The sequence below is a fragment of the Dermacentor silvarum genome, chromosome 11 (assembly GCF_013339745.2).
Source record: "Dermacentor silvarum isolate Dsil-2018 chromosome 11, BIME_Dsil_1.4, whole genome shotgun sequence".
NCBI classification, from domain to species: Eukaryota; Metazoa; Arthropoda; class Arachnida; order Ixodida; family Ixodidae; genus Dermacentor; species Dermacentor silvarum.
In genome coordinates, this window is record NC_051164.1 from 82000070 (window position 1) to 82014532 (window position 14463).

General features: G+C 48.0%; 1 protein-coding gene across 2 annotated transcripts in view; it reads right to left on the reverse strand.

The window, feature by feature from the left end:
* The window catches only part of LOC119433304 (dihydropyrimidinase-related protein 2), a 76705-nt gene that overhangs the window by 61877 nt on the left and 365 nt on the right, over nucleotides 1-14463 (reverse strand). Inside the window, exon 2 of one of the 2 annotated variants that reach the window (XM_037700448.2) lies at nucleotides 13625-13695. In XM_037700448.2, the coding sequence (XP_037556376.1) occupies nucleotides 13625-13695 (71 nt within the window). Of the gene's footprint in view, nucleotides 1-6180; nucleotides 6635-13624; nucleotides 13696-14463 lie in introns of those variants that run through there. The other variant, XM_037700450.2, reaches the window with a different exon arrangement.

Below are 14463 nucleotides of genomic sequence, written 5' to 3' on the forward strand. Positions count from 1 at the left end.
TTTGAACACCTGGGGTTCTTTAACGTCTGCGAAGTATATATTTTTTCGTCTTGAAGCATAACTTTGAAAGAATACCAGTAGAACGTCATTTATCACTGCACTGTTGTAGAATCCCTCTAATCATGTTCGGATAAGCATCTTTACGGCGAGATAGAAAAGTTGCGCTAAATGTGGAAGGTGCACAAAAGAAAAAAAAAAAAAAAAGAAACGGGCGGGTGCTGTCTTTGGGCGCCGATGGCGAGATCGGGAGGGAGGACACTCATTTTATTACTTTTTTTTCCCCAGGCAGCAATCCGTATTTGCGGTCCGCGCGCGCACACACACTGAACACGTGTGCAAACACGGCACGAACGGCCGTTCGTCCCGTCAACGTCGGGATGCCGTCCGCGGAGACCGACCAGTGAGTGCAGGGGCGCGACAACGCACCACTCCGCTTTTGGAATTCCGGCTGCACAAACTGTGCAAACGAAGAAAACCTACACAAGACGTATATGGCCGAGAGAACGGGCAAGGAGGACTTAGCCGCAGTCGCGTACTTAAACGGGCTTTGCTTTTCGGCTGAATCTGTATAGCGCCATGGGCTGTGAGAAATGTCGCGGCGGTCGACGGCCGCGGATTCACTTCTTGACTTCAATACAGCACTGCGGTGTCTAGAGGCCTCTATCTTAGGCGTAACACGAATTATGCAGGCGTTGCAGCATGGACTATATCGTGACTAACGGCCTAACGTTAAGAGACAGGAAGAGAGCGGTGTGGATCAGAGAGCAAACGGGGATAGCCGATATTCTAGATGACATGAAGAGGAAAAAATGGAGCTGGGCAGGCCATGTAATGCGTAGGATGGATAACCGGTGGACCATTAGAGTTACAGAATGGATACCAAGAGAAGGGAAGCGCAGTCGAGGACGGAAGAAAACCAGGTGGGACGATGAAGTTAGGAAATTTGCAGGCGCAAGTTGGAATCAGCTAGCGCAAGACAGGGGTAACTGGATATCGCAGGGAGAGGCCTTCGTCCTGCAGTGGACCTAAATATAGGCTGATGATGATGATGATATCGTGACTCATAGGAATATGAGCTACCCGTCGCGGTGGCTCAGTCAGCTAAGGTGTTGCGCTGCTGAGCACGAGATCGCGGGATCGAATTCCGGCCGCGGCTGCCGCATTTCGATGGAGGCGAAATGCAAAAACGCCCGTGTGCTTGCGTTGTAGTGCACGTTAAAGTACCCCAGGTGGTCAAAATTTATCCGGAGCCCTCCCCTACGGCGTGCCTCATAATCAGAACTAGTTTTGGCACGTAAAATTAAACCCCAGAAAGAAGGAATATGAGCTTGTTTGTGGCATACAGTCAAACCCGGATATAACGAATTATTGTGTATAACGAACAACAGTAAGATCCCGTTGAAAATTTGTGTATAAAAATGTTATTTGATATATCGAATTACCAATATATCGAACTTTTGTGTGATCCTCTTCAGATTCGATATATCCGGTTTCGATTGTATTCAATTTTTTTTTCCTTTACATGTATGTATACATCTATACATTTGCGTAGTCCATAAATGTCGCTTCGATTTGACCTGTATTTTTTTTTCAGGCACAAGCGATGGCATGGGTGAATTCAACCGTCTCAGATATAGGGGTGAGTACATAGGATAAGAAAACCAATGAAAAATTCACTTAGTTACAAGACGTTCATCGCTGTAAAACAAGAACGTAGGGGTGATCACCAACATACGGCCTGAGCGCCCAGTAGTCAAATTTACAAATTTCTTGAGCAAGTAGTGCCACGGGCAAATCTCTAAGCGAATTCAGTGTCTCTAAGCATGATTGCGTAGTCAATAAATATCGCTTCAATTTGACCAGAATTCTTTTTTTAACGCGCGATGCAATGGCACGGGTGAATTTAATCGCTGCTTAAGGCGCAAACAAACGCAGCGACTTCTTGCCCCGTCTCGGTCCTTCCTCGTGTGACCCGTTTGCGCTTTCAAGCCGGGAACATATCCACAAGCTGGTACAGTTTTCTAGCCTCGTGCATACGCCAGCCAGTGTTACACATACACGTCGGTGGCACGGGCCGCGATCAGGAGTGCACGAACTTACTGTATATATTTAATCCACAAAGCCTGCAGTATAAGCCCTTACGCGGATATACAAATGTACAGAGACGCAAAACCTGATGTGAGCTTAAACGCCGCCCTCGTTATATGGTCTTGAAGAGCAAGAACCTTATTGGCCCGTAGCGGCGTTTCGAGAAACGAGAAAAAACGATGGTACCTGCGGTTAAGGTGTCTAGCGAGTCAGAAACCAGCTGCATCTAAGGAAACGGGGTCGACTTATTACTCGCGTAAATGGGGGTACGTATACGAAAGAGTAGAACGGTGCACTGCATCACGGCATGGGGCACGGCCCCGTGTGCAGTGGCTGCAGCTGGACTCCCGCTGTTACCGGCCGTCGTTCGGAGAAGCTTCCGCAATCCCTCCTTTCGAGATATATCAAGCCCGTTTGCGAGAGAAGCAAGGTGCCAAAAAGCAGAGAGAACAGCTCCTAGACGCGCTGTTTTGCGCGATTCTTCCGGTGCGCTTTTGCTGCAGGCGTTTCGGGGTCGGTGGGCCCGGCGCGGCGCGCAGACCTCACGCTCGCCTCCCCCCCCCCCCTCTCCCGCCCTTCTTCCATGCCAGATGAAAGGTGGCAAGCACAGTAGTACAGTTGTGGAGGGATTTAGCAAAAGAGGGCGGACGGCGCGCGTGGGGTGTGGGGAGAGGGGTGGGGTGGGAGGGTGAGGTTAAGAGTGAGGCGTTTATTCTTAGCTAAAGCCGTACGGTACACACATAACGAAAGGTGAAGTCGAGGATCCTTCGAGGCCGCCGCGGCCGCTGCAGCCGCTGCGTATGTGTGTGTGTGTGTTTAAGCGCCTCTTCCCAGGCACCACCTTCGCTCGCGAGCACACGCGCCACCACGGTACGTACGCGTATACTGCATACACGCTCGCATACTGACGCGCCGTCAAGGAGTTCCCGAGAGGTGCTTCGCACCGACAACCACAGGCACGTCGAAGCCGCGTGTGCGTGCGTTCGCGCGTTCTGGTTCTATATGCGCGTCGGCGACGGGAGCTAGACGACGTTCGCGCGCAGTGCGGGGCTCTTGACACACTGACATCTCCGCGCCGTCGCAGCAGCAGCAGCATCAGGGACGCGTCAACAAGGCTGTTCCACCGAGTCAGCATGATGGCTGTCTCTACAATGAGAGCGGAGTGATGGGCCGCACTGAGAGAGCGCGTGGCAGGTGCTAGTAGTGTAAATGTAACACGGCGCTACAGGTCGACGCATGCACACAGATGTCGGTCGGAGTGGAGAGGTACTTCGGGGTCCTCCAGAAGCCCTCACAGCGAAAATGTAGAGTTTCGGAGTTCGAAGCTAACCTAACTTAACCCAACGTAACCTAACCTAGCCTAACCCAACCTAGCCTAACGTAATCCAATCTACACTCACCTAGCCTAACCCAACGTAACCTAACCTTACCCAATCTACCTAACCTACCTTACCTTACCTAACCTAACCAAATCAAATGGGGACGGACGACAGGAAGAAGCGGGACCGTTGTCCCACTTTACTCTTTGCTGATGCTTGCGAGAGCTCTCGGACACCCTCCGCTTGGCCAGTGACAATGGGACGAACAGGAGGGACATTGAACCAGGCGGCGTGTTGTCCCGGGCAGAGAACTTGTCGATCATACCTTATTTGAGCCATATATGGAAGGGGCATAACGCATTACACAAGAAGAGGAGCGACGTCATCGTCCATGGATGATAATTAGTATAGATTGGCTACCCAAATTCCGCTAGAAAACAAATTTTCACTTTTGTAAAGGAGAAATTTCTGTTCACTGCCTATAGGTCCGAACTTGCTCGATATTCCCTCATGTCTTTTGAATGAACGTGCACCTAACAGGTCATTGTCAATAACGCATACAACCAGCGTGTTGTCAGCGTATACGATCGAGCTGCGATCTCAGCACATTATTCCGACATTGTTATTCATTGTCACCGAACTACTCGTCAGTAATAATCGTGTATTCTGGCGACTCCTCGCGTAACTAACGTTAAAACAAAAAGCGCGTCTGTCAAGTTTCTAAATACATGGCAAAATCGCTAGGCTTTCACTGTATCATACTTTTTTTTTCTCATGTCTTAGCCAACTGTTCTCCCATCAGTAAAGCTCATCGCATCAGCCATGTGAAAGCTGTATATCGTCGCTGGTGGCCGCACCGCCACACACATTCAATCATTTTTATCGCGACAGTCAACGACTTTCTCGTTAACCTTTGATATATATATATATATATATATATATATATATATATATATATATATATATATTCGCTCCTGAACAAACACCTTGCAAATTGGTGAACGCGGTTTAAGCCATGGATCCGGGACCTTAAAGAGGCGCGGACGTAATGCTAACGCATTTATCTTGCATTTACCGCTAAATTGGCACTAAATTATTATTTGTTGACGCCAACCAACTTGTTTTTTTCACCCACCCTTCCTGTAAAACCCTGCGTACGTGGGTCCTTGTGGTATTTTTAATAAATTAAAATAAATAAATAAATAAATAAATAAATAAATAAATAAATAAATAAATAAATAAATAAATAAATAAATAAATAAATAAATAAATACGGTCGGCTGGTCAACACGACACGTGAACCCGGCACTGAACCGTCTTGCACCGTACGTGTGGGAATGGGAGCGCCGAGTGCTCACCTTACACTGACGAATCTACATACAGAGCCGACTGGACGGGAGGAGGCGACCGAGCCCTTATAAAAACAACTCCTCCTACGTCGCTCATCAACTCCAGCGTGGCCACACCCCTCATTGTAGGCTCTTTCATTAACGAGCTGACCTACTTGTCTGGCTTACAGCATCACCTAGTCCAAATCCGCTCCGTTTTCTTCCTTTTTTTTTTGCCGAAGCCGATATGAAAAATGCGCCTCTGATGCTTCGAATGCGCGGGCGGCACAAGCAAATTGTTTCGTCTCTGTGTCCAGACTAGCTGTAACTGCCGTTCGGGGACGGTTTGGTGCAGATTATGATACGTAACGCACCGGTAAAGTTTACACATAACGCAAGCATTAGTTACAATCGACGAAACGCCACTCGAGAAAAGTACGGCACGAAAAAAAAGTCGGCTTGACAACGTACAGCAAGAACCAATAAAAAAAGGATTATTTAATATCATCAACTTTCCTTTCTTAATGAAATGGACAACCTACAGCGGGATAAACCTCTTCGACAGACGATAGATATGCGGCCAAGCATTGCAAATATTGTTCGAACTTCGGAGTCACGGCTCGGTTATAGTGACTGCTTGCTTGAACACCGAACATCGCTCCTTCATGTATTATATTCCGCTACTGTATACGCACTGTGTGGTTCGACATAAAGCCTTTAAAGATGATGAACGAAATAAAAGGATTATGACGACGATGATAATGATGATGATAAGAAAATGATGAATACGGACTTCGCTCACGAAGTGTGGAACATTGTGGAGCGTTGTCGCGGTCTATACGTATGGATACAGGGACATTCTGCCGCCAGGTATGCAAAAAAAGTTTCTAGGACGCGTCATTCTGGAGCATCAAAGACCAAACTTATAGTGCGTACTAGCAGTCACTGCGTCAGGTTATTTGCGCAATTCATGAGTCATTCCGGTTTCATAACTAAACTCTCCCGATGACGATGGGGGATTCATCTAATTACAATGGAGTAGGGAGGAAGATGTACGATACTGATTTAGAAGATTTCATTACAATATCAATATAAAAAGTAAAAGTCTGACAACGCGCACATGCATGCCGTCCGCGCCACAAAATGTACAGCGCGTAGTTGCCGGACGATATATGATCGCTCTTCGCACGTACGTAATAAGCGACGTATCCACATTACTACAACGAACGACTCGTGACTGACTGCACGCCATGCACACTTCGTCAGGTGAACACCAGCAGTATAGCTCGGCTTTAGGTGCAGTGTGTGGAGCTCGATGTCGAGTTACCAAACAGATAATTCCGGCATCAGCAATATCACGCTTGGCCGGCGCGCGACGTTTTTAAATTCGGTCACAACGAGTGACGCAACGCCATACTCGACTCGACTGTGACCCCTCTTCTCACCTTGATGCCGCTGAACGACATTGTCGTATCTCGATCAACGCCGGCGTCGAGGCTTCGATAGACGACCGACCGCTCCCACGGGCAAACGTTTCGCTCAGGCGCCCAGCGTTGTTGTTCTCTGTGCTTCTCAAACGATCACAACCGGCCCTTTCACTTCACGACTCTTCTTTCTCACGAATCTCCTCCCATGTGCCCGTGCAACCGCGGCGAACACGCACACAAAACACAACACCACACACTTCTAAAACAACCAAACAAATTTAAAAAGCACGACCGCGATCTCAAGTTCACTTCGGCTGCACCACGTTGTTTCGGAGTCGATCGCCACTACGCGATCTCAATCAAGGCTGGAAGCTGGCAGGCAGAAAATCGCGGCGTGTTGACGTCGGTGCTAAACTCTGCCGGGTCTGCTTGCTTGCTGGCCGGCGCCTATTACGAGAGGAGAACCCGAAGCTGGAGATGTTGGATCGCTGCCTGCGCGAGACGGTCTTCTCTCTTGTGGGTGTTTTTTAGCAGGCCGCCCCCCCTCGTGGCGTGCCGCGCTACCCTTTCACACGCTGCAACCTCCTCGCCCTCCGCTATGCTGCCTACCGTCGACCTCGCTTCCGCAACTCTCGCCCAGGAGCGCAGCCCCTACGCCGCTGACCCAGTGCCGCGGCTGGCAGGCCTCTTCGTGTGCGGGGGCTTCTCCGCACGGCTCGACGCCTCAAAGGGGGGATGTCACTTACTTGCGCGGCGTGTGCACTCGGTTTAAACGCGCTTGGCTAGGTGAAATCTGGGCGTGTCGGTCGGTTAAGTTCAGTTCGCCGAGTCTGTTGGCCATCTTGGCTAGTCAGGCTTGATTTGTTAAGATTTGGACGCGTTGGGTCGGTCAGAGCTGCGCACGTGTTGACTCCAGCTGGGATGGAAATCTAGTTCAAGCTTGTTGGTTAAATACGCGATTATGATGGGGAATGAGCGAAAGAACTTTCATATATACCCAAGGAGTGGTACTTGGCAGTATTGTTATTCCTAGTTTACTGTTCAGCTTTCTCTTCTCTCTCTGTTTGATGCAGTGGAATTGTGCGACCCACAACGTCCTAATAATCAAGTCCCAAATTGAGGCCTCGCTAACTTTCGCCGTTTCGTCGTCCTCCTCCTCTCCTTGTTCGCACCTTGAACAACCTACCGCTTTTCTCCTCCTCTCTCCACCTCGACTCAGAAATGCCTTCGGTTTCCATCGTGGTCTCCCGTTTCGTCGTCTCGTTTCTCTTGCCTCCTTCATTCATTCCGGTGGTTTTCTTTCTCTCTCTCTCCCGCTCGCCTGTTCTCTCTCTCTCTCTTTTTGTTCTCTTCAATCGTCGGCCTTGTACTGCGTGCGCTTTTTCCTTGGGGGCGTCTGCAGCGCGTAACGCTATTTCGGTGCAACGCCTCCTTCAGAGCGCGTCGACCACGGAACCGACAAGATCGGACAGGGCACACGCGTTCGAGCTTGGTGTCACGCAGGTCCTCGTCGCTTTGGAAGAGCGACTGTGGCGTTCTCACTACCGAGTGCGCGTGACCTCTGAGATCGGTATGTGAGGTCCGATCTCGGAGGCCATGGAGTGCGAGTAGTCATTGGTCGCCGCGGTGCAAGCGTCCCTCCGATGGTGGTGCATTGCAAAAACGGCAGACGTAAACAACTGTCAAACACCTCTGCCCTCGTACTTCAGTCGCTCCGTAAAAGTATTATAATTAATTGCAGACTTCGTTTCGTTGGAACATCAAAACGAAGTAGACATCAGTTATACCACAGTTCACCACTGTTCGCGTTTCCATAAAATTTCGTCTCATGACAAACTATATATTAATCAGTTTTTCTTTTCTTTCTTTCTTTCTTTCTCTGTTTTCACGGCCCAAAAGTTGCACCTTCCCTGCGAGAGATGACGCGATGCAGGGCTCCGAGCTGATTTCAACCGCCCGGGGTTTAAATAATTTACATTAATGCACATTTCAGTGAACGAGTGTTTTTGCAGTCTGCATCCGTCGACCGGGAAGGGTGCGTCGGGGCCAAAAACCGAACCCACAACCCAGACGAGTGTAAAAAAGGACCTCCCACCAAGAGAGAAACATCGTGTAAACGTCTCTAGGTAGCTACAAAAGACCACAAACGTCTTGGTCGACGCGAGTACGTCGAATAGGCGTTATTTCTTAGCATAACCTATAGGTGGAGGTATATAGTGCCTGGAAGGAAACTTACTCCTGAAGTCTTTGGACGCTATTTAAGTAAACGCCTTTAAAGCATATTTGTTCTGAACTTAGATGTTTTCGACGATGTGCTTGAAATGCCGAAAAGGCACGTTACGAGTGCCCTTTACCTGCGATGTATGAGTAAAAAAAAAGACGCCATGAATATGATGACTTCATAAGTAACGGCACAAGCCGGCATCATATCATCCAAAACTGAATCATGCAATATCACGCTGGAACTTAACTCTATCAGCAGGGCAAGAATTATGCTATTGTTTCCAAACGCAGGGTGGGCCTGTACGGTCGGCGTTAAGACGCGGCGTCTCTGAAGAGCCTGAATATTTCCGCAGCCGGGCAGGTAAGCCTAGAATTCGGAACTGCTCCGTGTGCATACGCTCCCCGTACTCTTCGGAGCAGCCTACATAGCGATTCAACGAGAGTGCGAGACTATGTTTCTTCGGTGCGGGGCTTGGCTGAGCCTGCTTCACACCGTCGCGTTCGGAATGCAGCGCTGCGGTAAATTGGCTAGATGGTGGGCGCGGCTAACGCGGTATGCAGTCCATGAAGCCCACACACGGAAAAGCCTCTCTCGGTGCCTTTCGACAAACCGCCGCCCGCATCGTGCTCGAAGGTGGTCGTTCTTAAAAGGTCGTCTTCTTGTTTGTCATCGTGTTTTGCGCGCGGGGGGGTAACATTGACAATTATCGAACGGCTGCCAACGTAATGGAACTTAAAATAACTATAAACAGCAACACTATAAAACAGCTTACTTTACTATCATGATTCTTCTTCTTTCTGGGGTTTTACACACTAACTATTCGTATTCGAAAATGAACTATTCGGTATTTTTCGAACATCAAAATCAACCGAATATTTCGCCAAAGCCAACTGTTAGTACCTGGCTACTGTTTCTCCGTCGGCTAAACAATAGTATCGCAAGTAGCAGAAGTGAAACAACGACAAAAAGTTTCTTTCCCCCGATTTTCGAGGCTGTGCAGAAACAAACTCAAGCTTTGTTTTCGGTTCCACGGCCGCAACCTACATGGTACCCAGCGATTCTTGCTTGTAGTTTGTCACTTGGCAGTCCGATCATGGACAGTAGTTTTATCTTTTACGCTACATCCAGTGACGTTTTTTGTTGCAACGGTCCTTATTACATGCGTCTACGGCACACAAGTACCGCAGCAGCGTTTTTTTTTTTTTTTTTTCCTTTTCCCACAACTCAAATTCTTTTGTTTTTTCGGCAGCCGGTTATTTGACATTTTCGGAAACAGCAGCCATTCATTCTTGGAAAGCTTGTTTTCAATCAGGTTCTAAAGATGTTGAGAAGCTATTCATGCAGTTTTTTTAATGACAATTATAACCTTGTCTTTGAAACTGATCCTGATTATTTGTCCACGATAATTAGCTGTTTCTTTTTCACTAGTAACTACAAGTATGGTAACTAATTATACGTAAACAAGTATGTATGCGTTAAATGTATGCGTCTGCGTTTGGCTATTCTTCGATTCGATATTTGAGACTTACTATTCGTATTCGATTCGTATTCGAAAGCGTTCATATTTGTCCACCTCTAATCATTATACAATTTTCTCATTGACACTTTTCATCTACTTATAATATTTGAGAAGTTAATTAATTAATTAAGACAAATTATATAATCAGGCGGAATGCAACAAATAATCTGAGTATCTCCAAGCGACTGCAAACAACATTACTTTGGTTCTGTCCAGCTACGTGGCATTTGCAAATCTTTAAGGTTTGATCCAAGTTAAGTGAAACACCCTGTATAGCGCTGTCGGCGTGTTGCAGGTTGTCGGAGAGTCTGCTACTGAAGGAAGCGGGATAAAACGCTTTTCGGTATGTTCAGTGCTGAAGTATAAGCTCGTCATCACCCAGAAACGCACAAAAGAAAATCTATCTGAAAAGGAGGACACAGCACTCACGTGATTTTGAGCGAAATTATAAGCTTAAAACAAAGAACAAACCCTCTACTATGCACACACGTGTAGGGAAAATTTTGTTATAACGAAACGATCGAGAGAGCGCGTGAATGTGTTTATAAGCGGTATTTTGATGGAGTAATGCGGAGCCGTGTGGCCGTGCATGAACCGGGCGCTCACAGGCCAAGACCTAACAGCTGTGGAGACGAGCGAATTTCTATAGACGTGTTATGCTGGCCACACAGCGCGGACTACAAACGCCTTCCCTGAACGCACACTCATTACATGTGTAATGCGACTTGTTAGAGAGTGCTTGTTATTTAGAGAGAAGAAAACTGCGAGACGTTCACTTGTGCAAAAGTCAACAGACGTTTCGCGTGTCCTGGCATGTAGCCCAATTTCGCTTCTGGAGGAGCAGCTAATCTGACATCTAGAAGAGCTGCACTGCTGCACCGCTTCTAGGTAAACGTTAGGCGCACGAGTTACTGGGATCAGACTTAGACTGTCTATATGATATAAAAACGGAACGCCTATACTGTTCAAGTAACGTACAGCCTCTCGCATTTTTAGCTATATATCGCGCGAGAACACTATAACATGGTCGTACATCGTCTTGAAGGGAACATTGCATTAGACGACTCTTGCGCAGGAGAGTGCTTAGTGCACTTGAGAGTACTTCTGCCGGCCTCGTTGACTATATGTCGCCGCTTAAAGGTACTAAAATGACGCGTGATGGACGCCCGCGCGACATAGCTAAAAATGCGGGCGGCTGTACATATATCTCCAGTCTCTCGGAATCAATTCACTTATGGGGCGCGAGATTTCGATTAGCGGGATTTTCTCGGGCGCAGCACGATGTGAACAGAAATGCCGCCGGCTCCAATTACACATGCGCGTAGTGAAAAGGCAAGAGCCTTCGCTATAAGATGAAGCGTATCATGGGCATCGGCAGGATGCAGGATTTTGTCTGGGAGGGGGGAGGGGGGGGGGAAGTGTCCCTTTTGCACCCCCTTCCCATTAAGCGTATAGAGTACTACTCCGGTAAACAAGGCATTCAGCGGAGCGACTACTATAAGCGCGTTAGATGACAGCCACTTTAGAGGGACACCTAAATGCAACGCTGAGCCAATTTATGCCGCTAAAGTATTCTTTCAACACACTGTTTTCATTCATTTAGAGAGAAAATGTTGATCGCTACAATAAATAAGATGAAGGACAAACTTTCCCGTTTTGAATTTTCCGCCCAGCATCAACGCCGGTACGTCACTCTGACGTTACGAATTCCGTAGTATTTTCTTCGGGCCCCTCGGTTCCCTTTCTTCTGGTACTATTTTCTTGTGTTACAGCTGGTTTGGAGCAGGAAAAGCTCTCAAACTTTCTGGACCGAGGCTTTCTTTTCGAGTGCAACGTATTGCTTAACAGAGTAAGCGCTGTCAAAATGTATGACGTCACGGCAAACTGTTGCGGGAAGTTCCGGGAGGCGCCGCCACCCATCTTTCCGTTTACTTACTATAAGCCCCCCTTTGATGATAAGTGTGGTCGCATTGCTATTGAATACTAATTTAGTAATGTAGCCTAATCAATATATTCGTCTTTAGTGTGCCTTTAATATATCGATCATTCAGAAAAACTTGTCACGTGGGACGAGTGCGCAGACGGAGCAGACGACGCTCTGTTCCAACCGGCATGCAGCCCGTTAAATGCGTGTTCCTCCCATCTGCGGTGCGAGCCTTTGCAGGTAACATCGTGTCGAAACAAAAAGACCGGATAGAAAAAAAAAAAAGAAAAACCGAAAGAAAATTACGAAGAACAGAAAAGGAAGCGAAACAATTTGTAATGAATGCGAGTGTGCCGTGTGCGGGCTCATTACTTCGTGCCGCTTGCTTTCAAAGCCCGTTCGAGGTGGCGCGAGAGTGCCCGTACGAACGCGAATCTGTTATGAACGCACGGCTCAAGTTCGTGATGCACGTTTCTAGCTCTCCGCCACGTGGGAGCGGTTGCGTGCATGTAAAGATGTGCGCCAGCGGCAGGTGATGTCGCATAAGCCGATCGGCACTCCGTATACAATGTAAAAAAGAAAAACGCGCGCGCGCTTAAAAAGAAAGAAAGGGAGAGGAGTTACTACGCGAAGTAAACGTATCGCAGGCGCCTGCAAATGGATGTGAAAGCGTTTCCGTGTTTCGTACACCTTACGCATATGCATGCTTATAATTAGGACCATGCAGGCTGCATCGGGCGCGCTGTATAAGCACTTCGTGATCTTCAGAGACTTATAACAGTCTCTTTTACAAATATATACCTTGCAAAGCCTGTGTATCGACCCGCAGACTAACTTCAGCGAGGTGGGTGGGAGGTGGGGGAGAGGGGGAGGGGGGCTAAGCGGGTTATACCACGCAGGGCATCCGAAGCATTTCAGTTTCTGAAGCAAACTGCACAGTTGGGCGAGCTGGTTAACGTTTATTTTCGAAACGGTGTAAAAAGGGACGAAAGAACCGGAAATAGACGGAAGAACCGGAAATGCACGAAAGACAGCGCCTGTCCTGCCTGCTCCTCCTTCCCGTGCATTTTGTTACTTTTTACGCTGTTTAAAAAAATGCAGTTTTTGCCGTTGTACGGAGGGAAAAGGTGGAGGGTGGTCTCGGCGACCGTGGCCAGCGACCATGCAGCAAAAACACACGATATCAACGGGTGAGGAGGTTTTTGTCACAGCAGTATTTGTAACTAATTAATATTGCATAAATAAACAAACTCTATAGTGCCACATTAAAGACATGTACGCGGACAACGTACTATTTTCAGTTTGTTTGCGGAAAAACGTTATCGCGCACGTAACACACGTAATTTGTCCCAGAATGCTTAACGAACGTATTCGGATGCTAACCTAGCACACGATCCGCCCACTGAAGCGGAGTTTCGATATTGCGAAACCACGCGATATAGCGAAACCAGGCGTATAACCGCGCGTTCTTCACACTATGCGAACAGGCGCGTATACTAAACGATTCTTAAAAAAGTTTTCGCGACGGTGCACACGCGCAACAAGGACCGAGAAATCCGGCTTCGTTTTCAAAACTACCGCGCGCGTGAGTCCGGATAGAAACCGTGACCGAGATCGTGAACTTTTTTCTAGACGAAGGAGAAAGCGTCCGCGTGGCCCTTGTTTCAATCGTGCCGCCTTATCGTGACGTCACGCGTCTGTGGAAAAGAAACGCATAGCGTCCGTGCCGTTTCCACGCGTTCGGTGTGGCGTATAGTAAGTACATATAGCGTACAGTGTACGATTCTCAACGTACCCCGGACTGCCCCGGAAATGGCCGTGCAGACACCACGTTGGACTCGGTCCTGGTCCAGGCCTCTTCATTGCCTTGTGGAAAGAAGAAGACGCTTATAAAAACGACTCGAAAAGAAAAACGCAGGACGCTCGTTGTGAACTTTGACCTTCCACACCCAAGCACCTGCAATACTCTTATAGCTCCGTGTAGCAGTTTCGGATCCGACGAGATCACGTGCGACCTCGTTGAACTCGTCTGTTATACTCCAGAAGCATGCGTACGAGCTCATTTTTCTTTTCTTTTTCAGGTCAAAGATTGTATGAATGCAGTAAGCTAAATGCAACTGTCTTTCTATTTCGCTACGATGCGGTGTCATTATGTATCTGCAGCGAACTTAAACGCTGAGCATGAAGTTATAGATTCTAGGCACTATAATGCAGCAGACGTGTGTGGCTCTGCTCGAAGTCACATCCGTAACGGTGTTTCATTGGAGGAATGCACTGTGCGCCTTTGACCAATTAGTGAAGGCTTCTGCTCCGTGATAAACTATAAAATTAGCCCAACCGGGCGCACTGGTGCGTCCCTTTCTTTTCAACGTTTTATTTCTCTTTTCCTTTTAGTACTGCGTGCCGCCCTAACAGCGCAGCAGATTTGATTGCACCGTACCGAAGTCCACTGGCTTATCTGGAGTACGTGGAGTGCCCGTCGGTACAGTAATGCGGAATTCAACCGGGGGCTTGCAGCAGTAGCGCTTACAAAGCCCTAGCAGCTCAGCAGGCATCCACGACTACGATACGACCATTCAGCGCGAGCAACTGTTGGCGGCTTGTGTGACCTACATTGTTTTTGCTCGGAATAGC